Source organism: Perognathus longimembris, chromosome 26 (genome assembly GCF_023159225.1).
Source record: "Perognathus longimembris pacificus isolate PPM17 chromosome 26, ASM2315922v1, whole genome shotgun sequence".
NCBI classification, from domain to species: domain Eukaryota; kingdom Metazoa; phylum Chordata; class Mammalia; order Rodentia; family Heteromyidae; genus Perognathus; species Perognathus longimembris.
Genome location: NC_063186.1, coordinates 7,566,433 through 7,593,634, shown reverse-complemented (window position 1 = coordinate 7,593,634; position 27,202 = coordinate 7,566,433). Strand labels below are relative to the sequence as shown.

General features: G+C 47.7%; 1 protein-coding gene across 1 annotated transcript in view; it reads left to right on the top strand.

The window, feature by feature from the left end:
• The window catches only part of Col6a6 (collagen type VI alpha 6 chain), a 56,467-nt gene that overhangs the window by 1,117 nt on the left and 28,148 nt on the right, over positions 1-27,202 (top strand). Inside the window, exons 2-18 of the mRNA XM_048334468.1 lie at positions 1,132-1,728; positions 3,786-4,406; positions 6,787-7,347; positions 8,388-8,945; positions 12,010-12,585; positions 16,297-16,866; positions 17,314-17,657; positions 17,761-17,839; positions 19,429-19,586; positions 20,059-20,151; positions 21,575-21,628; positions 22,245-22,316; positions 22,414-22,440; positions 22,820-22,864; positions 22,976-23,029; positions 24,414-24,476; positions 26,307-26,372. Of these exons, the coding sequence (XP_048190425.1) occupies positions 1,132-1,728; positions 3,786-4,406; positions 6,787-7,347; positions 8,388-8,945; positions 12,010-12,585; positions 16,297-16,866; positions 17,314-17,657; positions 17,761-17,839; positions 19,429-19,586; positions 20,059-20,151; positions 21,575-21,628; positions 22,245-22,316; positions 22,414-22,440; positions 22,820-22,864; positions 22,976-23,029; positions 24,414-24,476; positions 26,307-26,372 (4,538 nt within the window). The remainder of the gene's footprint in view (positions 1-1,131; positions 1,729-3,785; positions 4,407-6,786; positions 7,348-8,387; positions 8,946-12,009; positions 12,586-16,296; positions 16,867-17,313; positions 17,658-17,760; positions 17,840-19,428; positions 19,587-20,058; positions 20,152-21,574; positions 21,629-22,244; positions 22,317-22,413; positions 22,441-22,819; positions 22,865-22,975; positions 23,030-24,413; positions 24,477-26,306; positions 26,373-27,202) is intronic.

Here is a 27,202-nt window from a genome sequence, read left to right as displayed (position 1 = left end):
AGATTTTTGTGTCAACGTTAGCTGTTTGCCTGTTTCTTGTAAAGAATATTAATTCTTGTGTGTGTACTCTGTAACGTTTCTAGCTGTCTACCATCAAACAGTTGTGGCCAGGAAGGAGTTTATGTCCAGTGGAATTAAAATCAGAACGTTTGGGTTGTCCTTCCCTGGTTCTGCCTCCTCCTCACCAATTTCCTCCTGTGCCAATCCTTTGTGGCCAGAACCACCCAAATTGGCTTTTGTGACTGACTCAAGGACTCTGGCCTTGGAAGCAGATTTTTGTAAAGAGATAAACTAGACATTTCCCTAAAAATGCCATCCTGTATTGTCTCACAGAGTCTTAAGGTTGTGTTTTTTTTTGGGGGGGGGGGAGTTACCAGTTCTGGGGCTTGAACTCAGGGCCTGGACTCTGTCCTTGAGCTTCTTTTGCTCAAGGGCTAGCACTCTGCCACTTGAGCCACAGCGCCACTTCAGGCTTTTTGATGGTTCATTGGAGATAAGAGTCACACAGACTTTCCTGCCCTGGGCTGGCTTTGAACCACAATCCTCAGATGTCAATCTCCCAAGTAGCGAGGATTACAGATGTGAGTCAGCCACCAGCACCCGGCCAATAAGCTAAATCTTTGTGAAAATGATCAGTGTAGTTTGGGGATCTGTTTTACCTGAGAAGTTCTATGAAAGAAATAGCCCATGACACACGTCTTTTCCTTGAGGAAAAAGTATAGTTTTGAGCCATTATTTTCGGTCTATTGGGGAGTGACTGAAAAAAAGTGAGAACTAACTTCCTTCCTTCCTTCCTTCCTTCCTTCCTTCCTTCCTTCCTTCCTTCCTTCCTTCCTTCCTTCCTTCCCATATCTCTCTCTCAATCTCTTCTTTCTTTCTCTCTTCTCTCTCTCTCTCTCTCTCTCTCTCTCTCTCTGCTGAGTGCTCAAGGCTAGCGCTCTACCATTTGAGCCTCAGCACCACATCTGGCTTTTCCTGTTTATTCGGTGCTGAGGAATCGAACCTGGGGCTTCATGCATGCTGGTCAGGCACTCTACCACTGAGCCACCTTCCCGACCCTGTCTTTTCTTTTAAAAAAAAAATAACTGGCATGAACCACTTTTCGCTTTGTGTGCATTCCCGGTTCTACAGGCCCTGAGTATGCAGACGTGGTGTTTCTGGTGGACAGCTCCGATCACCTAGGAACGAAGTCCTTCCCTCTGGTGAAAACGTTCATCAACAAAATGATCAACAGTGTCCCCATTGAACCCAACAAGTACCGGGTGGCACTGGCCCAGTACAGCGACACCCTGCACAGTGAGTTCCAGCTGAACACCTTCCGCAGCAAGAACCCCATGCTCAACTACCTCAAGAGAAACTTCACCTTCCTGGGTGGGTCCCTGAGGATAGGAAACGCGTTGCGGGAAGCACACCGGACCTATTTCTCTGCGCCCGCAAATGGGAGAGACAGGAAGCGATTCCCCCCCATTTTGGTGGTCCTGGCTTCGGCAGAATCCGAGGATGATGTGGAAGAGGCTTCCGAGGCCCTGCGGCGAGACGGGGTGAGGATCATCTCTGTGGGGCTGCAGAAGGCATCTGAGGACACCCTGAAGGTCGTGGCCACGCCTGGCTTCCACGCCCACCTCCGGACCGCCAGGGAGCTCGGCACCTTCTCCCAGAACCTGACCCAGATCATCCGGGCTGCTGTCAAGCGCCAGGAGGGCGCAGCCGACGACATCCTCGTGGAAGGTGGGCCCAGGGCCGCATGCAGGGGAGAACGCTGGGAAAAAAAGCTCCCTGAAAAACCAACATGGCGGAGGGTGGAGACACAGCAGGCAACCCTTCACCTCCCTCCGCCTCAGTGGGCTACCGTTTGAGATGTCTGTTCCAGAGGTCACAGAGGTGGTGACCATTTCAAATCCCATGGGCCACCAAAGCTTTTCGTGTTCTAGATATTTGCTTAACCATAAACTTAAAAAAAAATAATGCAGGAATGCTGGGCCGGGCATGGTGATGTAGGCCTGTAATCTCAGCCATGGCTGGAGGCGGAGATGGGAGGATGGGAATTTGAGGCCAGCCCGAGCAAAACAGTTAGTGAGATCCTGTCTTGAAAACAAGCTAAGGTGATGGCGTAGACCATTCATTCTAGCCAGACGCCCGCCTCTAGTCCCAGCTAACGGGAGGCAGAGGCAGGAAGATTGTACTCAGATTACAGTCCCGGGCAACAAGTACCCCCAAAATAACAATTTAGGCAGGTGCCGGTGTCTCCTAGTTACTCCGCAGACTGAGATTTGAGGATCACAGTTCAAAGGCAGCCTGGGCAGGAAAGTCTGTGAGACTCTTCAATTAATCACAAAGCCAGATATGCATGCGTGTACGCACGCACGCACGTACCTGCCCAATAATACTGGAGTTCCACATTACTCCTGGTTAAATCAGTTTTAGGTGACATAGATACTCATGTAGTGACAATAGAGAATGCGTTTCTTGTGATCGCCTATGAAAAATATGCACTCTTATTGCCAGCATTTTTCTTGAATAAAGCCATCAAAAGCACATTTGTACTGGCGATCTTTCCTCAGGAATATGCATGTAAGGATGGTGAGATTTAACGTGATTTAACATTTTTAACTGCATAGTCTCTCAATTCCCATAACGGGTCTATGAGATAAATGTTGTATCTCACTTTACACATGAGCAAATTGAAGCTAGGATGCAGTATCTGGCCTCAGATACAGTATTTAAACCCAGATATTTCTAGTTTCAGCTTCAAAAATGTGTGGTACCCAACCACTTGCACCATACAGCCCTTTTTGCTCCTGGTTCCTTTTTTTTTTTTAATAGATAATTTCAATATTATTAGGGTCTTGTACCAGAAGGGTTACTGCTATGTAAGTCAGGTAATGGGTACTTTTTTTAATCAGTAATTTACATTTTACAACAAACTCATATTAACCAATTTTATAGAAAGCGAATAACATTTTCCTAAAATTAAAATGAAGATTCAGCAAGGAAAAAGGAATCACAACACAGCAGAAAATTAAGCAAGTCTAAGGTCCTGTATAACTTCACACAACACTTAAAAAATAATGAACTATCATAAAGTTTATTTCTGCACCGGTATTAGCCATAGTTCAAAAACATGAATCCATTCTTTTTCCAATGGTTATTATAAAAGTGATGTGCAGAGGGGTTAAAATTTCATAAGTCAGGTAATGAGTACGTTTCTTTTTGGACAGTGTCACCCCTTCCTTTGCTTTCCCATTTCCCCTTCCTGTCCCTCTTTACAAGTTGCCTCATACATTATCCATTACATGTCAGCGGAATACCATGCTTACAGTTGTTCACCCTTCCTCCTTTCATTTCTGTGCCCCCTTTCTAGTCCCCCCAAAAGACAAAAAAAAAAAGAACAAGCCAACGTACTACTATTACTGTCACCACCAATAACAAAATCCCTGTATTTTCATTTCCTGGACTTCGTTTCAATAAGTAGAGTTTCCAGCTTTTTCTCCTTCCCACGTGAGCCTGGATTGCAATCTTCCTACCTATGGTCTCCCTTGTCAGCTGGGCTGACACAAGCATGCACACTCTTTGCTCGTTTGTTCGCATGAGGAGGTATTAACGTTTTGCTTGGGCTGACCTCCAAATTCAGTCCTCCTCGGCCTCCCCAGTGGCTGAGGTAACAGGTTTGAGCTACCCCGTGCCTGGCTCCCTCTTTGCTTCTTTCTGTATACCCCCGAGTTCAGGTGGTGTTCAGGAGAGCTAGCCTGGGGTTGAAACTATACTGTTCATTCCTCTCCACCCAGTGTGCCAAGGCCCGTCGGTGGCTGACCTAGTCTTCCTGCTGGACATGTCCATCAATGGCAGCCAGGAGAATCTGGACTACCTCAAAGCCTTCCTGGAGGAGAGCGTATCTGCCCTGGATGTAAAGGCAAGCTGCATGCGGGTTGGCCTGGTGGCCTACAGCAACGAGACCCGGGTCATCAGCCACCTAAGCGCTGGCATTAATAAGTCAGAAATTCTCCAGCACATAGAAGGCCTCGTTCCCCAGATGGGGCCTGCCTACACGGGGGCCGCCCTCAGGAAAGCCAGGAAGGACGTGTTCAGCATCCAGAGAGGCAGCCGGAAGAACCAGGGCGTACCCCAGATCGCCGTGCTGGTGACCCACCGAGTGGCGGAGGATAATATCACTAAGGCAGCGGCTAGCCTTCGCCGGGAGGGTGTCACCATCTTCACCGTGGGTGTGGAAGGGGCCAGCAAACCCCAGCTGGAAAAAGTGGCCTCCCACCCCGCGGGCCAGCACCTCTCCATGCTGACCACTTTCTCAGACCTGGCCGCCCACAACCAAACGTTTCTGAAGAAGCTCCGGAAGCAGATCACCCACAGTGTGACTGTGCTGTCGGAAAGGACACAGTCCCTTAAATCCGGTGAGGCCTGGCAGCCAGCAGGGGTTACAACTGCCCTCCCTCCCTCCCTCCTTCCCTTCCCTCCCTCCCTCCCTCCCTCCTTCCCTTCCCTCCCCTCCCTCCCTCCCTCCCTCCCTCCCTCCCTCCCTCCTCCCTTCCCTCCCTCCCTCCCTCCCTCCCTCCCTCCCTCCTTCCCTTCCCTCCCCTCCCTCCCTCCCTCCTTCCTTCCCTTCCCTCCCCTCCCTCCCTCCCTTCCTCCCTCCTTCCTTCCCTTCCCTCCCCTCCCTCCCTCCTTCCCTCCTTCCCTTTCCTACCCTCCCTCCCTCCCTCCCTCCCTGTCTTGGGAATATTTATACATGCAAAAGGGAGGCTGGTGGGGAATGAGTGGGGTGGACAGAAGGAATTGTTCTTCTTTAGCCTCACAATTTAATCTAGTGCTCTACTTCTGGCTTTTTTTTCCCTTGGGCAGTTGGGGGGCTTGAACTCAGGGCCTGGGCACTGTCCCTGAGTCTTCGTGCTCAAGGCCAGTGCTCTACCATTTGAGCCACAGCTCTCCTTGTGGTTTTTCTGGTGGTTCATTGGAGATAAAGAGTCTCATGGACTTTCTCCTGCCTGGGCTGGCTTTGAACTGTGATCCTCAGATCTCAGCCTCCTGGGTAGTTAGGATGACAGGCATGAGCCACTAGCACCTGCCTTTATATTTTATATTTGTGTGTGTGTGTGTGTGTGTGTGTGTGTGTCTATAAGTGCTCCACCACTGAGCTACACTCCCAGCTCTCTCTTCCTTCCTCTCCTTCCCTTATTCCCAAATTCCAATGTAGAGAATAAACAAAGTTTAGACCAAAGACAAACAATACATGAAGTGACAGTCGTTTAGAGTTTAGAGAGGAGACAGAGGGTGATGTATTTCATATGGAAGCAGTATCCATGGGCCTGCATGCATGTTATGTAAATGTTTCCACATGGGAGTATGTACATCCACATGTGTATATAAATTCTGCGGCAGTTATTTATAGCATGTTTCCTTCGAACGTGTCACAGGTAGGGTTGCTATAACTGTGTGAAGAATCTATTTGATGGTAAAGCAGAGACCACCCACCAGAACTGCCCCGAAATAAAAAATCTGGTGGAAACTATTGGGATTAGATCACTAGGTCATGAAGTCCTTGAAGAGGTGTCACTAACTTGGGCTGGACTGTTCTTTTTCTTTCTTTTTTTCTTTGTGATGCAGGTCGCGGGGTTTGAACTCAGGGCCTGGGCACTGCCCCTGAGCTTTTATGCTCAAGGCTAGCACTCTACCACAGATTTACTCCCAATTTTCTGGTAGTTCATTAGAGATAAAGAGTCTCACGGACTTTCCTGCCTTGTCTGGCTTTGAACCATGATCCTTAGATCTCAGCCTCCTGAGTAGCTAGTATTTTAGGTATGAATCACCAGTGCCTGGGTTAGATTGCTCTTTTCTTTATTTCTTCAATTAAGTGAAAATATAGTTTCTTTCACCAAGAAGGTTGATAACAATGTCCTACTATAGTTAAGTAGCTAGGAGTGAATGAGGATATTAATTTTTATTTATTAAAAATGTGGGTTTTTAAAAATATTGATACTGGGGCTTGAATTCAAGGCCTCATGGTCTAAATTAGCAATTTTTGCTCAAGGCTGGTGCTCTGCCATTAGAGCCACACTCCTAGCTTTTTGATGATTAATTGGAGACGAAAGTCTCATGGAATTACCTGCCCCGGTATGGGCTTTGAACCATGATCCTCAGATCTTAACCTCTTGAATAGCTAGGATTACAGGTGTGAGACACTGGTACCCTGCAGTTCTTTATTTTAGATCTTCAGAAAGATAGTCCACACGCCACCCCCCCCTCATCCTGTCAGATAGCTCTACTTTGCAGGACACTACTACAGTGAGTTTCAGCTAAGTAGTTATTTACCGGGAAATGACTTGTAGAACTGCATGCTAGTGGCTCACACCTGTAATCCCAACTACTTAGGCTGGTGGGATCTCAGGATCACAATTCAAAGCCAGCCCAGCAAACAAATCCAAGAGTCTTTTATCCAGTGAGTCCCCAAAAAGCCAGAAGTAGAGGTATGGCTCAGGTGATAGAGCTCTAGCTCTAGAGGAGATTAAAACCTGAGGCCCAGAGTTCAAGTCCCAACACTGGCAAGTGACATGTTAAAAGGCCATTGTACTTTGTTCGAATCTTTTGCTGGGCTCCTCTTATTTATCCAGATTCATGACAAGGATCTACATAAATGGTCTTGAAGGAATCTGAAGTGATTCTATTTGCTCCAATGGATGCTAAGATTACCCCCCACCCCCGCCCCTGGCACCCCATTCTGGCCTAGTCAAGCAAGTAGCCTATGTTAAAATTCCCCCCCCTCTGGTCCCATTTCAGCTTGCGTGGACACAGAGGAAGCCGACATCTATCTGCTGATCGATGGCTCGGGGAGCACCCAGGCCACGGACTTCCACGAGATGAAGGCCTTCCTGTCCGAGGTGGTAGGGATGTTTAACATTGCCCCCCATAAGGTACGAGTTGGGGCCGTTCAGTACGCCGACAGCTGGGACTTAGAATTTGAGATCGACAAGTACTCCAGCAAGCACGATCTGGGACGAGCCATTGAAAACATCCGGCAGATGGGGGGCCGTACCCACACAGGTGCAGCCCTGAATTTTACCCTGGAGCTGTTGCAAGAAGCCAGGAAACAACGAGGAAACAGAGTGCCCTGTCACCTGGTGGTTCTGACCAACGGCATGTCGGAGGACAGCGTGGTGGAGCCCGCGCACAGGCTGAGGAAAGAGCACATCCGGGTGTACGCCATTGGCGTCAGAGAAGCCAACCAAACCCAGCTGCGAGAAATGGCAGGCGAGGAGAAGAGAGTGTACTACGTGCATGACTTCGACGCCCTGAAGGACATTCGCAATCAAGTGGTGCAGGAAATCTGCGCTGAGGAAGGTAAGAGAGACGCCCCTGGATGTCCGGGTTCACAGGGCCACTGGTCCGTCCTTGGTGCTGTTAGTGGTAAGGAAGAGCAATCTGGCTCACGCCTGTAATCCCAGCCACTCAGGAGGCTGAGATGGAAGGATCGTGGTTGAAGCCAGACCAGGTAGGAAAGTCCGTTGAGACTCTTGCCTCCAATTAACCAGCAAAATGTTGCAATTAGAGCTGTGGCTCAAGTGGTAGAACACCAGCCTAACGGCTAAGCAAGACTATGAGGCTCTAGTTTTCATCTTGGTACCGGCACACAAACACATAACATCCTTATAGAGAGGATGGCTTCGAATGTCATTGTTTAGATATTAATATCACTTGAGATGTTAATCAAAGCAGCATTACAAGGGTCTCCTAGTTATATTCTAGAGAGTATACTTTTTTTTTGGTGTTAGTCCTAGGGTTTGAACTCATGCCCTGGGTACTGTCCCTGAACTTTGTTGCTTAAGGCTAGCACTCTGCCACTTGAGCCATGCCTCTTACTGGTGTTTTGGTGGTACATTGGAGAAAAATCTCATGGCCTTTCCTGCCTAGGATGGCTTCTAAACAAGATGCTCAGATCTCAGCCTCCCGTAGTTAGGATTACAGGCGTGAGCCACTGGTGCCTGGCTCTTTTATTGCCTTTTTTCTTTTTCTTTTCTTGGTTGGTTGTGGGACTTGAACTTAGGGCTTGGGCTCTGTCCCTGACCTTTTTATGCTCAAGGCTAGTGCTCTACCACTTTGAGCCACAGCTCCCATTTCTGGTTTTCTGAGTAGTTTATTGGAGATAAGAGTCTCATGGACTTTCCTGCCTGGGCTGGCTTTGAACTTTGATCTTCAGATCTCAGCCTCCTGTATAGCTAGGATGGCAGGCGTGAGCCACCAGCACCTGGTTTACTTGCCTTTCTTTCTTTTTTTTACTTACCTACTAAGTATCTCTCCTAAGGGCTCTCTTCAAAATAGAATTCTTAGTGAGTGGGGTTTTGAGCAGACTTGAACCAACGCCCTAATGTCTTCCCTCACAGCCTGTAAGGACATGAAAGCCGACATCATGTTTCTGGTGGACAGTTCCGGCAGTATCGGGCCTGAGAACTTCAGCAAAATGAAAACCTTCATGAAGAACCTCGTGAGCCGATCTCAGATCGGGGCGGACCGGGTGCGGGTTGGCGTGGTCCAGTTCAGTGACGTCAACAGGGAAGAATTTCAGCTGGACACGTTCACCACGCAGCGGGACATCTCCAACGCCATCGAGCGGATGGCTCACATCGGAGAAACCACCTTGACCGGAAGTGCCCTGACCTTCGTGTCCCAGTACTTCAGCCCCACCAAAGGGGCTCGGCCCGGCGTCAGGAAATTTCTCCTCCTCATCACCGACGGCGAAGCCCAGGATGCGGTGAAGGAGCCGGCTGAGGCGCTGAGACAAGAAGGCATCATTATCTACTCCGTGGGCGTCTTTGGCTCTAATGTCACGCAACTGGAGGAGATCAGTGGCAGGCCCGAGATGGTTTTTTATGTGGAGAACTTTGACATTCTGCAACACATCGAAGACGACCTGGTCCTGGGCATATGCAGTCCCCAGGAAGGTAGGCCCGGGCGTGGTGACATCTTGAACTTTCTCTCCAAAGACTGTGTCTCGGGGTGGGAGTTGAGGGGAATACTGGGATTTGAACCCAGGACCTTGTGCTTAATAAGCAGGTGCTCTACCACTTCACCTCTGCTTCCAGCTCTACCCTCCTTTTTTGTTTTCTTTCTTCAGGTGCCCATCCTTGGTCTTGAACTCAGGTGCTATCCCTGAGCTTTTTTGTTGTTTTGTTTTTAAATTTCTTCAAGGCTAACTTTCTACCACTTGAGATTTTTATGGTGGTTCATTGGAGATCAGAGTCTCAAGGGCTTTCCTAATCAGGCTGACTTTGAACCACGATCCTCAGATCTCAACATCCTGAGAAGCTAGGATGACAGGCACGAATCACTAGCACTTTTTTTTTCCAGTCTTGGGGCTTGAACTCAGGGCCTGAGCACTGTCCCTGAGCTTCTTTTGCTCAAGGCTAGCGCTCTACCACTTGAGCCACAGTGCCACTCCTGACTTCTTTCTGTGTATGTGGCACTGAGGAATCGAACCCAGGGCTTCATGCATGCTAGGCAAGCACTCTACCACTAAGCCACCTTCCCAGCCCTAAGGCTACTTCCTCTTAATCATTAGTCTTGAGTGCTATCTGCAGCCTCCCCGCTCCAACAACTCAGACCCCCACCACAGTACCACCAAGACCTGGGAAGTGCACAGTGATTTTATGAATGTTCTACTGAGTAAGCAGAACAGAAAGAGAGGTTACAGGGATCTGGCTCAGCGGAAGAGTGCCTGCCTGGCAAGCGCAAGGCCCCGAGTTCGGTCCTCAGCTCTGGAAAAAAACAACCCAAAAAACTATAAAAGAGCAGGAAGAGAGGTTACTGAAATTTGAAAATGAGAAGACAGTTTTGAGTGCAGAACTAGAGAAAGGAAGCTGTGGAAAATCAACATAAACTAAAGGAAATAAAAAGCAGCACCTGACTTAAAAAGAAAATAAAGGCCAATACTTGATTCACTGAGGTGTTTGTGCTAGAAACAAAGAAGGAACTTGAACAAAGTTTCCTTCAAAGGCAGTAAATGATGTCGTCTCTCTTCCTTTGATGCTACAGAGGAATAGAAATGATCAGACGGAAGTACCAGGCTCAGTGGTAGAGCGTTCGTGCATGAACGAAGTCCTGGTATGATCCCCAGCACCAGGAAATAAAAGAGGGGGAAAAACAACCCCACCGAGAGAACCCGAAGCTGATTTATATGAGCTTAATAACAGAGGCACTCTGAAAAGTTTCTAGAAGGAGATGGAACTTATTGGAGTTCTGAGGCAGGAGAACTGCTTTCAAGCCACAGTTCTGATCAACTCCCACTAAAACGGTTGATGAGACATGCTCTGTGTTTTGTAGGAGGAGAAGAAAAAAGGAGTCTACTGGGCTTCTTATTCCCTGGTAATTCCATCTAGGAGGAATACCAACTCTTTGACACTTGGCGACATCTAAGCAATCATAGCCCCAAGTCTCCTAAGGGATCGGAGCCGGCTTGACTGCCACCCAAGGGCCACGAGAGATCTGGGATCTTTTGTGAAGTCAGCTTTTCTGAAGAATCGGGTTTGTGGCTCTGCCCGCGTGGCTTTCCCCCCAGTGGTGCAGGGCTTTGGCTCTCTCGTGTTCCACAGCTCACCACATGGCCTCCGTGTGACTTCTTAGGAAAGAAGGAAATGTGGGAGGCTTGTGGGAGGAATACTTTCTCAGAGTTCTGTTTCTCAGGAACGGCTGAGTTCATGTTTGGATCCAAGGTCCTTGGGACAAAGATGGCGCCGTGCAAGGACTGAATGCCTAACCATCTTACGCCGTCCTTCTCCACAACGAATGTGTTCCTTTCCATGGGGCCTGGGCTCCCTCTTGCTTTTCTTTTCCCTGGCGTTGATCTCCCGTTTCAAACCTTAACTTAGCAAGACGGTCCAGCTAGGACAACTCAGCAGGGCCAAATGGGGAATGAGTTCATTTTTATCCTGAGGTCCAATAATGCAAAGCAATATTTTAAGAAATTCAAAAAAGGGAGAAATTATAACCTTCCAACTCAGCTATGCTAGAACCATTAAAAAAAAAAGAACATGGCCAAATTCATTTTTATTTGGTCATTTCCCTCAAGGTTTAGTTTGAGAATAAAGTCTCAAGATTCTTATGTCTTAAAAAAAAAGATGGATTTAAATAAATGAAAGCACATGTTGGAGGAATCACTTATATGAGAAAACTTACACAGAACTGTGATTTTTATCTTATAGCCCAAAAGTTTTAGAAATCCTTCTTGCCTTCCTTTCCTCCCTTTGCTAGCTTCCTTCCTCCTTCCCTCCCTCCTCCCCTCTTTCTTTCTTTCTTTTTCTTTTTTTTTTGCCAGTCCTAGGGCTTGAACTCAGGACCTGAGCACTGACCCTGGCTTCTTTTTGCTCAAGGCTAGCACTCTGCCACTTGAGCCACAGCACCACTTGTGGCTTTTTCTGTTTATGTGTTAGTGAGGAATGGAACCCAAGGCTTCATGCATGCCAGGCAAACACTCTACCACGATGCCACATTCCCAGCCCTCCCGTAACTTTTTCTTTCAGGGCGGGCACTCTACCATTTGAGTTACACCTCCACTTTGGGACTTTTTTTTTTCTCTTTTTTTTTTTGGCCAGTCCTATGCTGTGAACTCAGGGCCTGAGCACTGTCCCTGGCTTCTTTTTGCTCAAGGCTAGCACTCTGCCACTTGAGCCACAGCGCCACTTCTGGCCGTTTTCTGTATATGTGGTGCTGGGGAATTGAACCCAGGGCCTCATGCATACGAGGCAAGCACTCTTGCCACTAGGCCATATCCCCAGCCCCACTTTGGAACTTTTGATAGTTAATTGGAAATAAGTTGTCTCAGGGACTCCGTGCCCAGGCTCACTTCAAACCTTGATCCTCAGATCTCAACCTCTTGAGTAGCTAGGATGGCAAGAGTGAGCCACCAGTGCCTGGTACCACCAGCAATTTAAGGACAGAGTTGAAGGGATCGCCCACGCTACCCAGAGCTGGTGTCAGCTGATTTTTTTTTCCTCTTCCCTTCTCTTCCAGAATGCAAGCGGATTGAAGTTTTAGATGTCGTGTTTGTAATTGACAGCTCAGGCAGCATCGACCACGATGAATACGCCATCATGAAAGAGTTCATGATCGGCTTGGTAAAGAAGGCCGACGTGGGCAAGAATCAAGTCCGATTTGGAGCCCTGAAGTATGCTGACGACCCGGAAGTGCTGTTTTACCTGAATGCCCTGGACACAAAATCCGAGGTGATTTCCAAGATCCAGAACGATCAACCCATGGGCGGCAACACTTACACGGCCGAAGCTCTCGCCTTCTCCGATCACATGTTCACTGAAGCCCGGGGCAGCCGCCTGCACAAGGGGGTCCCCCAGGTCCTCATGGTGATCACCGATGGGGAATCCCACGACGCGGAGAAGCTCAACGCCACGGCGAAGGCCCTGCGGGACAGAGGCATCCTGGTGCTAGCCGTGGGCATCGCCGGCGCCAATCCTGTGGAGCTGCTAGCCATGGCGGGGTCCCAGGACAAGTACTACTTTGTGGAGACTTTCGGGGGCCTCAAGGGGATCTTTTCAGATGTGTCAGCCAGCGTATGCAACTCTTCTAAAGTAGGTAAGGCTCGTCCGTGTGGCTTTTCCCTAACGAATGGCAAGGGTCCAAGTGAGGGAGCCCTCGGGATCACCTCCTCCAGGGAGGAGACAGGGCACAGGATGGGTGTTGTTGTTGTTTTCTTAATAACTTATCATATAATTGAATCTCAAGGGTTGGAAAGAGCTTCAGGATCAATGGATTGATCAATAGAGCTGTATCTGTCTGTCTGCCTATCTTCCTGTCTTTTACTTTCCCTATCTCTTTCCCGTTCCTTTCCCTCTTTCTTCCCTCCCTCCCTCCTTCCCTTCCTTCCTCCCTCCCTTCCTCCTTCCCTCCTCCCTTCCCTTCCCTTCCTTTCCTTTCCTTTCCCTTCCCTTTCCTTCCTTCCTTCTGAGGTTGGGAGTAGAACTCAGGGTCTCATATTCCTGCTTGGCTTTTTCTTTTTCTTTTTTTTTTTTTATTGTGCTGATGCTGGGCCTTGAACCCATGGCCTGGGCACTGTCCCTGAGCCCTCTTGCTCAAGGCTAGTTAGTGCACTTGAGCCACAGTTCCACTTGCAACTTTTTGCTGGTTCATTGGAGATAAGAGGCCGGTGGACTTTATCATCCAGGCTGACTTGGAACCCTCAGATCTCAGCCTCCTTAGTAGCTTGGATGACAGATGTGAGCCACTGGTGCCTGGCTGAAAATATTTTTCATGAGATGATATGCTGTTCGTCCACCAATGCCAACATCTGGATGCAGTTCCTTTTCAAAATCATGTGGCTTCTCAAGTTTTCATATGCCTTGTCTCTTCAAAATGTTCCATCTTTTGACCAAATTAACAAAATCTCTATGGATCTTATTAAAAACTGAGACAATTTTTTTTTTACCTCTTGGTGGGGAATGGCTAAAATTTCATGTATTCCTCTCAAGTGTCCTTGGAGAGTTGACATCTGTTTTTTTTCTTTTTTTTTTTAATTGGAAGTTCTCTTTGAAGCAAGAAAACAGAACTTCATTTCTTTTTAACACTGAAACAAAAGAAATATAATAAATTAATCAATTCCCCGAAGAATCTGTTCATGTATTTAAGCTATTCCTTGCTTATCTGGACTTTCTGGATTCTCAAGACAGTTTCATTCTTTTTCTGAAGTTAACAGTGTGAATTAATTAAGTTGGGTTAGCCATGGGATCACTTGGGAATTCAAGGAACTGTTACCAAAAAACTAAGGGCCAAGGAGCAGTGTGTACCAGACACAGCTTATACATTGATGAGAATCTCTGAGATCCTTTTTTTATTTTTGTGCTGGTCTTGGGGCTTGAACTCAGGACCTGGGCACTTTCCCTGAGCTCAAGGCTAGCACTCTACTACCACTTTGAGCCACGGTTCCACTTCTGTTTTTTTAAAAAAAATTAATCAATTTTTTGTGTGCCAGTACTGAGCCTTGAACTCAGGGCCTGGGCTCTATCCCTGAGCTTCTTTTTGCTCAAGGCTAAGCACTCTACCACTTGAGCCACAGCACCACTTCGGTGTGGTGCTGAAGAATCAATCCCAGGGCTTCATGCATGCTAGGCAAGCACTCTACTGCTAAGCCACTTTCCCATCCTGTCACTTCCGGTTTTCTAGTGGTCTGTTGGAGATAAGAGTCTCACAGACTTTCCTGCCCAGGCTGGCTTTGAACTGTCATCTTCAGAACTCAGCCTCCCGAGCCACCAGCGCCCACCTTCTCATATTCTTTTTGTATTTTCTATATTAATACAAGGAAGGTATCATAGCATACAGTTTCTAAAGTAGGTCGTTTTTTTGTTTTGTTTTGGCCTACATGCACCAGAAAGGGGGCTGACGTAAGAGGAAAACAAATAGATACACATCAGAAATCATGCTTTTAAATCCTCCCCTCAATTCTCCTTAGAAAACCAGAAAAAAAAATTACTGTGCAACTAGCCAAAGAGGCTAAGTCAATAATATACACCATCTGTTTCTGTTAGAATCCCTACATGGATAAATGTCATTATTAATTATTATTATTATTAGTGTGTCCTCTGTTACTACTGATCCTGGACTTTCTAGAAACAACTTTAGGCTAAAGATAACAAGTTTCTTGGTGTCATTCCATAACTATTTCTCTGATTTCGCAGAAATAAAAATAGTGCAACCAAAGTGGATAGGACAAGAAAAATGGAAAAGGGGGCTGGGAATGTGGCCTAGTGGTAGAGTGCTCGCCTCGTACACATGAAGCCCTGGTTTCAATTCCTCAGCACCACATATATAGAAAAAGCCAGAAGTGGTGCTGTGATTCAAGTGGTAGAGTGCTAGCCTCAAGCAAAAAGAAGCCAGGGACAGTGCTCAGGCCCTGAGTTCAAGCCCCAGGACTGGCAAAAAAGAAAAAAAAAAGAGAGAAAAGAAAAATGGAAAAGGCCAAGTGAGTGGTTCATCTCTTGGTGCCTTTTTTTTTTTTGGCCAGTCCTGGGCCTTGGACTCAGGGCCTGAGCACCGTCCCTGGCTTCTTTTTGCTCAAGGCTAGCACTCTACCACTTGAGCCACAGTGCCCCCTTTGGCCGTTTTCCATATATGTGGTGCGGTGCTGGGGAATCGAACTGAGAGCTTCATGTGTAGGAGGCAAGCACTCTTGCCATTAGGCCATACTCCCAGCCCTCTTGTTGCCTTTTAAAAAGAACTCTTTGGATTTATTTCCTATCCAATTAAGTGCCCCATGTAATAGCAGAAGCTACCACTTTGAGAAACATCATTTATTTTTAAATTAAAATTTTAGCTGGTTGCTAGTAGCTCATAGCTATAATTGTACCTACTCGGGAGGCTGAGATCTGACGATCACAATTCGAAGCTAGCATGGGCAGAAAAGTCAGTGAGACAATCTCCAACTAACCACCAGAAAACCAGAAGTAGCATTGTGGTTCAAAGTGGTAGGATGCAAGACCAACAACAACAAAATCATCAGCATGCATTAGTTGTACAAAGGGGAATGATATTCACATTTCCAGACATGAACACAATGGATTCCTATCAATATCCTCCATTCAAATTACTGTCTGATATTCATTCTTTTTTTAATTTAAAATTTTGGTGTGCTGATACTAGGCCTTGAACTCAGGGCCTGGGTGCTGTCCTTTAATTTTTTCACTCAAGGCTGCTGCTCCATCACTTGGAACTATATCTCTACTTTCTATCAGTTAATTGAAGACACGAGTCTCATAGCCTTTCCTGCCCAGGTTAACTTCAAACTGTGATCCTCAGATCTCAGCCTCCTTAGTAGCTAGGATGTCAGCTCTCCTACCTCCTCCCACCCAGGTCAGTTTTCCCTTATTAAAACAATTTTACTGTGTTTCATTGTCCTTTTCCTTTTGCTTGTCCTGAGACTTGAGCTCAGGGCCTGGGTGCTATCCCTGAGTCTCTTTGTGCTCAAGGGTAGTGCTTTACTACTTGAGCTTCTAGCTTTTTCTGAGTAGCTCATTGGAGATAAGAGTCTCACGGACTTTTCCGCCCCGGCTGGCTTTGAACTAGGATCCTCAGATCTCAGCCTTCTGAGTAGCTAGGATCACAGGTCTAAGCCACTGGCGTCCACCGTTGTTCTTTTCTTATGTGCAAATAAACTGAGTCCATAGTCATCCTCCTTTTGCCCTCTGTGTAGAAATCATCTCTATGTAGATGCAAAATACTCATTTACTCCTGATGGGTTTCAAGAAAGCACAGCTCCTGGTGGTAACGTGTTCTCTTCCTTCCTCTTCTTTCGAGACTGTGAGATCGACAAGGTTGATCTGGTCTTCCTCATGGACGGCTCCAACAGCATCCACCCCGACGACTTCCGGAAGATGAAGGCATTTCTCACCTCAGTGGTTGAAGACTTTGACGTGGGCCTCAACCGAGTGCAGATAGGCGTGGCCCAGTTTAGCCACACCTACCACCCCGAGTTTCCCCTGGGTGCCTTCACCGGCAGAAAGAAGATCGGGATGGAGATCGAGAAGATCCAGCAGATTTTCGGGTACACTCACATCGGGGCCGCCCTCTGGCAGGTGGCCCGTTACTTCCGGCCAGACACGGGGAGTCGGATCCAGGAAGGAACTTCGCAGGTGCTGCTGGTCCTCACGGATGGCCAGTCCCAAGACGACGTGGCCCCGGCCGCCGTGGAGCTGAGGCGCCAAGGGGTCACCATCTATTCCGTGGGCATCGGGGACGTGGACCATCAACAGCTGCTGCAGATCACCGGCTCGGCCGACAGGAAGCTGACGGTTCATAACTTCGACGAGCTCAGGAAGGTCAAGAAGAGGATTGTTCGCAACATTTGCACCTCTGGGACTGAGAGCAGTAAGTATTCCATCAAGTTTCCATGTTCGTTTCCCTTCTGTCTTCTCTGAAATCTCTCCCCCCCCCCACGTCCCCCCCAGCTCGCTTGTCTAGTATTCTTAACTTTTCCTAAAGTCACCAGGAGCATTTAGGTTGTTTGGCTCTGATTTTATTTTATTACTATTATTTTTGCCAGACCTGGGGCTTGGACTCAGGGCCTGAGCACCGTCCCTGGCTTCTTTTTGCTCAAGGCTAGCACTCTGCCACTTGAGCCACAGCGCCACTTCTGGCCGTTTTCTGTACATGTGGTACTGGGGAATCGAACCCAGGGCTTCATGTATAAGAGGCAAGCACTCTTGCCACTAGGCCATATTCCCAGCCCCCAACTTCGGTTTCTAAAGAATAGAGGCTGGTGGGGAGGGCAAGTCTGCCGTTCATGTCCATACGCTTCTTTGCTTCGGATCCTAGATTGTTTCGTGGACGTCGTGGTTGGGTTCGATGTCTCCACGCAGCAGCGGGGGCAGAATTTGCTCGACGGTCAGCCCTGGATGACGTCATACCTTCCAGAACTCTTACGCGCCCTCAGCAACCTGGACGGGGTGAGCTGCGAGGTGGGCGCGGAGACGCAGGTCAGCGTGGCTTTCCAGGTGACCAACGCCATGGAGAGGTACTCTCCCAAGTTCGAGATCTACAGCGACAGCATCCTGCACAGCCTGCAGGGCGTAACCGTGCGTGGGCCTGCGCTTCTCAACACGCGCTTCTTGACCTCGCTCTGGGATGCTTTCCAGAATAAGTCAGCTGCCAGAGGCAAGGTACCATGATTTTATGTTCCTTATTGACCTAAAGTTGCCCCCTCAAAAAAACCCTTCTTTAAAAAAAAATACATATTTTTCTTTTCTTTTGGAACACGCCCAGGTGGTCCTTTTATTTTCAGACGGTTTGGATGAGGATATTGAGAAACTGGAACAAAAATCTGACGAATTGAGAAAAGCAGGTACGGAGTGAGAGGCAAGGATGGAAAAGAAGGAAGGGGGGCCGGGTATGTGTGTTCACTTTGTCATCTCCCGAATGCCACTCTGGATCTTACATTTCCAGGTATTCAAGATAGTCCCGAATGTATTTGTGTGCGTATGTACATGGGTATGCGTGTATGCGTGCTTGTACTGGGGTTTGAACCTTGAGCCTCATGCTCTCAACTGGCTTTCTTGCCGAGGTGGTGCTCTACCACTTGATCTATGCCTCCAGTCCAGCCTTTTGCTGGCACATTGGAAATAAGAGTCTTGAAGACATCTCTGCCCGGCCTCACTTGACACTGCCATCCTTAGACCTCGGGCTCCTGAGTAGCTAGGATAGCAGAGGTGGACCACCGGCTCCATATTGACATAGTCAGGATTTGACTGCGTGTCTGCTCAGTAGATGCCCAGTATGGCAATGTGCTCAGAGGAACGATGCCTGCTTTTCTGCTCGTGTTCTCCGCGTATGGAACACCAAGTCCCGAGTACCAAGCCCTGTCCTGTATTTCCTCTCCTGAGGCTTCTCCTCCTCCCTTGCCCCCGCGGGAGTCACGTGGCCATTTCTGCTGAGTCTACTGCAGTTCCTGAGCACAGTATTTCTCCTTGACCAAAGAATGTAGGAGTCACATTATTTTCTTCTAACATTATGAACGCGGCTGGACAAGTTGATTCATGTCTTCAAAGCTTTTTACAATCCAGTCCTTCAGACCCCAGATGGGCCGACGGTGGTGTTTATGACCTCATTAACCAAAAACAAAAAAAGAGACTTTTTCATTCTAAACCCAACGGTCAATCTGACTTACTGTTACTTCCTAATAAAACAAGGACTGATGGAATGACTCCTTGCATCCATCTGGTTTCAACAAGAACAGAAATCTGAGAGCCAGGCACTGGTGGCTCATGCCTATCATCCAAGATACTTCAGAGGCTGAGATCTGAGGATCCTAGTTCAAAGCCAGCCTGGGTAGGAAAGTCCATGAGACTCTTTATCTCCAAGGAATCACCAGAAAACAGGAAGTGGTGCTGTGACTTAGAGTGGGAGAGTGCTAGCCTTGAGCAAAAGAGCTCAGGGACAGCGCCCAGGCCCTGAGTTCAAGCCCCATGACCAACTTAAAAAAAAAAAGGAATAGAAATCTGACTCCAGCACCAATGGCTCACACCTGTAATCCTAACTACTCATGAGGTTGAGATCTGAGGATTGGGGTTTGAAGCCAACACAGGCAAAGGAAGTCCATGAGACTCTTATTTCCAATTAGCCACCAATAAGCTGTATGTGGAGGAGTGCTTTGATTGGTAGAACACCATCTTTGAAGGAAAAAAAACACATACAACTCAGGCATGGCACCTAGGCCCTGAGTTCAAGTCCAAGTACCAGCACAAAAACCAAAACCAAACAAAAAATTTAGTTCCTTTATGGTGGTGGTATGAGCTTCGTATCACGAGGCTGGGTGAGGGGAGGGTGGATTGAATCCCCTTCTCCCGTTCCTGAGACTGGCTATTTAAATATACAAATGAAGAACCAAGTCGCCACGCCCACCTCACCTGGAGAATGGCCCCCTGCCTTGCACAGGCCTGAACGCCCTCCTGACCGTGGCCCTGGACAGAGCTGACCATTCCAGTGATGACCTGGCTGACCTTCTCTACATCGAATTCGGGAAAGGATTTGATTACAGGACCCAGTTCACAATGGGCATGAGGGATCTCGGAAGTCAGCTGTCAAGACAGCTGGTGAGTTACTTACAAAGAGCCGATGGGCTTACATGTCCAATTGTCTGTAGGTGCGAACTGAAACGCACTCTGATCACTTGGGGGTGGGGTGGGGTGTGTGTGAGGAATGTCTTCTCTGAATTAACAAGCCACCTAAGGAACGGGGCGTTTGAAAGGAATATTAGATGCTAGAGAGCAAGGGATGTATGTGAAGCATACAATTGGAAACTGGGCGCTGGTGGTTCGTGCCCGTCACCCTAGCCACTCAGGAGGCGAGGAGCTCAGGATTAAAGTTCAAAGGTAGCTGGGGCAGGAAAGTCCAGTGATAGTCTTTATCATTCATTAACCAGCAAAAAACTGGAACTGGAGCAGTGTCTCAAGTGGTAGGGTACCAGCCTTGAACAAAATAGCTAGTGGACATCGCGCATGCGCACGTGGTGTATTTATTAGGAAGCAAGGTCCCAAGGGTCTTCTGTTTCTCCCACTTCCCCAGATCAACGTGGCAGAGAGGACCTGCTGCTGTCTGTTCTGCAAGTGCCTGGGCGAGGAGGGCAGCGCGGGACTCACAGGGACGCCCGGGGACAAGGTGACGCGCACGGCGGGTTGCTGCCGCCTCCTCGGTCCGGATGGGGGGCGGGAATGTCTTTCAGACTTGGTCTCGGGTGGGAAGAAGGAATCTCTGCCCATCACAAAGAGAGTTCCATCAGAACTTGGAACTGCGCAGACCCGGATTCGAATCCATCTCCACCATTCCCTTATATACTCGGTCACAGAGCTGAGTAGAGACGATCAGTTCTGCCTAACGCAAAGGGATAGAATGAAGATTGAATGGGATCTTAAAAAAAAAAAAAAGATATGGAAGGGGCTGGGAATGTGGCTCAGTGGTAGAGCGCTTGCCTCATACGCGTGAAGCCCTGGGTTCGATTCCTCAGCACCAGATATATGGAATAAGCCAGAAGGGGCGCTGTGGCTCAAGTGGCAGAGTGCTAGCCTGGAGCAGCAAAAAGAAGCCAGGGACAATGCTCAGGCCCGGAGCTCAAAGCCCCAGGACTGGCAAAAAAATAAAAACAAAAGATATTGATATTTCACGGTTACCTCTGCAAAAACAGGCCAACTGTTATTTTTAATAACCCATAACATTGATTTATATATTTCCTAATATTTTTTAAAATATATTTTTTGAGCTGGACATCATGGCTTATGCATGTGATCTTAGTTCTTCAGGAGGCTGAGATTTGGAGGATTACTGTTCAAAGCCAGCCCGGGAGTCCAAGAGACTCCCATCTTCAAAATAGCCAGCAAAAAGCAGGGCTGTAGGTGTGGCTCAAGTGGTATAGAGTGCCAAGTGAACAAGCAAGCCTAGCAAATGTGAGGCTCTGATTTTAAATCTCCATACGAGACAGGCAGAGATTACAGTCAACAAAAAGGACATATTCTAAGCCTATCCCGATGAAATTTCTAGTCATGGCTGAAATGGTAGCCTAGCAAAACCAAGGCCCTCAGTTCAAACTCAGGCCTGCCAAGCCGGGTAGAAACTTCATTATGACTTATTTTTGTATGTGCTTGATTTCCAGCTACTTTGTAGATTAACACTGTGTCTGTAAAGACAGTGTTTGGAGAAATGATTTCCTGAAGGTTTCTACTTTATGCAGAAAGAATGGAGGGTTTTTTTTTTTAAACAGCTCTGAAAGAATTGTGTGGTATGTGTGGGGGGTGGAATGTCTGTTTTTCTATGTATAGCATAAATCCTTATTAAAAATTCAATTAAAAAGGCAATTCTGTCAGAGGTAGAGATAGTTTTGTTTGTTGGAATGCTTGCCTAGAAAGGAGCTTGAGCTCTGTATTCTACTCCTGTCAATTATCTGGCTACTGGTCTGAACATTCCATTTCTTTGTATGTGTATAATGTAACCGGACTGTTTCCTCACATCTTGGCAAGATGGGGCCGTGCTTGGATAGCTTCTGAAACAGACAAATGCTCACGTTTTCCTTTTCCTTCTCTTCTTCCAGGGGAGCCCCGGTTTCAAAGGCAGCGAAGGCTACTTGGGAGAAGAAGGCATTGCTGTGAGTCCAGGCTTTATGTTGTTGTTGTTTTTTTCTTTTGCATTTCTTCTTTCCTAATTGCATATCTACAATATACAATTCCCCTGGGTCATCGCCCAGGTTGGGTGTGGTTGAAGCACTTGTAGAAATCTTAGGCTTTTCTCCCTGTGCTTGATCTCCAGTCTCTGCCATGACTTCCCGCCATCTTTGCCCGGTGAACTTAATGCCAAGTGACCTTTTTTTTTAGTCCTGGGGAGTCAGAGAGTGCTGCTGTCTCCTCTCTGCCTGCTCCCTTTTGCAAAGGCACACGGGGAAGGCTGGTCGCTGAGGATCTGGAGGTTCCAAGCTAGTTGGAACAGACCCATCGTGATGGAGATTTCCATGACCCAGCAGAAAAGCTGGACGTGGAGGTGTGGCTCACGGGATTGAGAGGGGAAAAAAAGACAAGATGAGAGAAGAGCCAAGGGCTGTCATCGGGGTCGTTTTGATTTGTTTCAGTTCTTTATAAGCATCAATTCTGGTTTATAAAAGCACATTCCCCTCTTACTGTCAACCCCCCAAAAAAATGTACTGAGCATCCACCACAGGCCCTGGATTGCCATCCTGGAAGCTCATCTAGACCTGTGTTGCTTCTCAGGGAGAACGAGGAGGCCCCGGACCGGCTGGAGAGCAGGGGGCCAAGGGTTGGCGTGGCAACAAGGGTCCCAAGGTAAGTCCCCCCGGCATAGGACCTCTATCACGATGTGATGTCCTCTCGGGGGCGAAGGCGACCTCCTCCTAACCGCCACTGTCCCTTCTGTCTGCAGGGATCCAGAGGGCTGGATGGGCAGCAGGTAGGTGGGCCGCCACACCCAATCTACTCAATCTCCCCCTCCTGGTAATCCAGAAGTAGTTTGGCGCTTGAGAATGTTGGTGACAGAGGGGGGCGGGGGGGGGGTTGGATCACCAACGTTGCTGTTGCCCTTTCCTTTCCTAATGGCTCCTTTCTGTCTTTGATTATAGACTCTGTTTATGGCTTGCTTGTTGACAGTTTTTCTGTTACGGAAAGCCATCTTTTGAGACTGTTCAGGCCCCACTGAACGAAGAGGCTGGTTTGTTTTAATGCCTCGTTTTATTGGATGTCTGACTTCTTTCCACACAGATGTGACATAGTGTATTCTTTATTTTATTTTTTTAATTTTTAAATTTCTTTTCACATTGTGTTCCTTTCAGGGAGAAGCTGGGGAAAGTGGGATCGATGGCTTAAATGGAGAACAGGTAGAACCTTCCCTTCTTACCTCCCCCCCTGCCCCCACCCCAATCCTTGCTGAGCTATTTCCCACCCAGAATAATGAGAATTTGAGTCTCTCTCTCTCTCTCTCTCTCTAGGGTGACAGTGGTCTTCCTGGAAGAAAAGGAGAAAAAGGCGATGAGGGGTCCCAGGTAGGGGCCTCAATACAGGGAAAACCAAAACTCTACTTGAAATTAAAGGTAGTGAAAGAACTGCCTTTGATTAAGCCACTGTCTATTGCCACAAAAGTTGTTTGGGGAACAAGCATTCATGAACGCATCAGTCACATATGTTAATAAACATGGATATGCTGGGCACCGGTGGCTCATATGCCTGTCACCCTAGCAACTCAGGAGGCTGAGAGCTGAGGATTAAAGTTCAAAGCCAGCCCGGGCAAGAAAAGTCCGGGTAACTTTGATCTCCAGTTAACTAGCAAAGAGCCATAGTGGTTCAAGTGGTAGAACCTCAGCGTTGAGCAAAAATGCCACATGAGAGTGCAAGGCCCTGAGTTCAAGCTCCAGTACTGGTACACACACACACACACACACACACACACACACACACACACACACACGTCATGGATGTCTTTAGTGGCTGAGGTTTTTCCAGTTCTGGGCCGACCTGAGCTCGTGTCTGGAGGTTGGCTAGGAGCTGTGTTTCGCAGGTTGGCTGCGTTAGCTGTGACAATTCTTCTGGCCATGGCTGAGTTCCAGAAAAGCAAGTAGAAAGACAAGACCTTGCCGAAGAGCATGAGGCTTAGACTTGAGCCTTCACAAAGCCATGGTCCGGGCTGGGAATATGGCCTAGTGGCAGGAGTGCCTACCTCATATACATGAGGCCCTGGGTTTGATTCCCCAGCACCACATATACAGAAAACGGCCAGAAGTGGCGCTGCGGCTCAAGTGGCAGAGTGCTAGCCTTGAGCAAAAAGAAGCCAGGGACAGTGCTCAGGCCCTGAGTCCAAGCCCCAGGACTAGCCAAAAAAAAACCCCAAACAAACACAAAGCCATGGTCCCGTCTCTTCCCGCAGACTCCCATCAAGGGGAAGGGCTTGTGCCCACCCCAGTGGGAAATCACCTCAACCCCCCCTGTGAAAGGACCTGACACGAGAAGGAATAAAGTGTGTGTGTGGGCCACGGAGGCAGCTGCCCCACGAAGAACAGGAGCGGGGGAGGGTGTTGGTGACTCTGTGGCACAGGCAGCTCCAATCTAGAAGCCAACTAGCTTCTAGAACCTGCCTCTCACACCTCCTATCTACCTGAGGCCCAAACCTTGGGCAAGTTCCATGATAGTGCACCAGCCGGGTGTCAGGGTGCACACCTGGCATCCCAGCACTCAGGAAGCGGAGGTGGGAGGATCTCACCTCGGAGGCCAGTTGGGGGGCTCAGTGGGAAGATTCCTGTCTGTCTTGATAAAGACGTCACTTCAGCCGGAAAAGTTCGGTGTTTTTTATTTCTCCGTGGGGGTTGCTTTTGGGTACGTGGATTTCATTCACGTTTCTCATGCTGTTTATATTCTGGTTTGTGTTCGCATCAGGGAAGCCCAGGAACGCAAGGGACCCGTGGTGAGCCCGGAGCCAAGGGCCTGCGAGGGGACCCGGTAGGTGCCTGGCTGAGGGCTGAGGTGGGGGTTGATCTGACTGACCCTCTGAAACAGACATGCTTTCATCCGGAGGGATTCCAGGAGAAATCCCCGTCAGAACTGTAGAGTTGAAGTAGCAGTTTTTTTTTTGTGGGCTGGGAGGGCGGCTTAGTGGTAGAGTTGTTTGGCCTGGCACGCATGAAGCCCTGGGTTCGATTCCTCAGCACCACAGACACAGAAAAGGCCGGAAGTGATGCTGTGCTGTGGCTCAAGTGGCAGAGTGCTAGCCTTGAGCAAAAAGAAGCTCAGGGACAGTGCCCAGGCCCTGAGTTCAAGCCCCGGGACTGGAAAAAGAAAAAAGCAGTATCTGTGTTTGACCCTCTTCATAGTTAGAATTATTCTTGTGCCTGAGAATAAGGAATCCTAGTATCTTCCATTGTTGTCCTTCTTTGTACTTTAAAATATGGGCAGAATTATTCTTGATCTCTGTCTCCTTTTCTCCCCCCTCTTCTCTCCTTATTCCCCTTTCCTTTCTCTCCTCTCTCCTCTCTCAGCTCAAGCCTGGCACTCTACTGCTTGAACCATATCTCCATTCCAGTATTTTGCTGGTTCATTTGAGATAAGTATCTTGGGATACTATTCCTTCAAAATGACTGAAAATTCAACCTACTATAATGCACTGGTTTTCAGTTGTTGTTATTTTTTAAACCATTACTAACTTTAGAGAGTTTTCAATATTTAGCAGTTCTTTCCACCTACTTGTGGTTTTAGTGGGTGGTTATTTCAGGAAAAATCTGGAAGAACAAGGTTGATAGTATAAATAGAATACACATATAACCAGATTAAAAAAATAGGAATGCAAGCAAAGGATACATTCTCGAAAGTCTAAGCTGACTCAGAATTTCTAGTCATAGGAAAGCTCAGTTGGCATTTCTATTTGGACTAAAAGTTTTTCTTTTCTTTTTCTTGTGTGTGTTGGGGGGTCTTGGAGCTTCAAGTCAAGGCCTAAGTGCTGTTCCTGAGCTTTTTTTTTCTCAAGGCTGGTGTTCTACCACTTGTGCCACAGCTCCACTTGTGGCTTTTTTGGTGGTTCATTGGAGATAAGACCATTACAGATACTCTCATCTAAGCTGGATTTGAAAAGCAATCTTCAGCTCTCAGCATCCTGAGTTGCTAGTATTACAGGCCTGAGCTACCGTGTTCAGCTAGGGTTGTTTTCTTCTCTACATTTTCTGGTATCTGATCCTTTCTCTTGTCACTTTTTTTTTTTTTGTGAGACATGGGGCTTGAACTCAGGGCCTAGGTGCTGTCCGAGCCCTTTTTGATCATAGCTAGCATTCTACCATGGAGCCACAGCACCACTTCCTTTTTCTCTTCAAATTAAGGTTTTTATATGTTCAGTGGGGACTTGACCTTTCTTTCCTTCTTTTTTGTTGGTCACAGGGCTTGAACTCAGCATCTGGATGCTATTGCTGAGCTCTTGTGCTCAAGGGTAGAACTCTACCACTTTGACCCACAACTCTATTTCCAGTTTTCTAGTGGTTCCCTGGAGATAAGAGTCTCACAGACTTTCCTTCCCAGGCTGGCTTTGAACTGCAATCCTAGATCTCAGCCTCCTGAGTAGCTAGGATGACAGGCGGGAGCCACCAGTGCCTGGCCCTTTCTTTTCTTTACTTACTTTTATCTCCAAAATATTATTTTCTAATGTTTTAATTTAGATAGCTTCTGCTTAGAGTGTTTAAGAGGCAACTACTTGAGATTTAGAGGCTTACATCTGTAATTTCAACCTACTTCTGCTTTCTCTTGTCAAACTCAAAATCTATTAATCTTCTATTTGCTCTTTTTTAGGGGGTTTCTGGATTTGACAATAACATACAAGGACCCAAGGGCTCGAGAGGAGAACATGGTAGACAGGTAATGATGTGGGCATTGAACATCAACTTGTAAAATTAATGACAAGAAGGCTCAAGTTCCCAGTCATAGATGAGGAAATGACTGATAAAAAAAAAATTTGGAATCAAGCCAGACACTGGTGGCTCATGCCTGTAATCCTAGCTACCCATGGGGCTGAGGGTTTAAATTTGAGGTGCAAAGCCAGTCCTAGTGTTGTGCCAAGTTGCAAGACCACCCCCAAGAAGACCACCGAGATTCAGACACTCCGAAATGCAAAAGCAAGGCAAGGCTTTACTTAACGAGCTGCCAACTCGGGCCTCGTCCTACCCACCGACACAGCGGAGGTTAGGAGGGAGCCTCGAGCTGTGATTACACAGGGCTTATAAAGGCAAAGAACAAGGTTACAACAATCAGCTGTGCAAGCAAGATTAGAACACAGGTACAAATCTGATTGGCTCAGGGTTCGATTCTAAAATGGGGTTCACGTGGTGGGGCCTGACTTCAAAGTCTGGCACCTCATTTCCCCCTTTTTCTTTTTGGTACCTTGGGAGCCAATCATGGCTCCATTCTGTCCATTTCAATGGCTTGCATGTCTAGGGGATGATATAGAGGTAAGGCATGGGCCAGTAGGGCCCAAAGTAGTATCCGAAAATAACTCTGGTCCCTCGGTTTTAAAGGGGGGCTGATGGGTGAAGATCATCCATCTTCTGTAACTTCTTCAGGCTGACTCAGGGGCGTAGACCTTACCTAGCCAGGAACCTATAACCTTAGTCTCAGTCTTGAGGCGAAGGCAAAGCGGCTGAGTTGGGTGCTTGGAGACCTCCCATGTTCCATCACGGTAGTTGTCATCC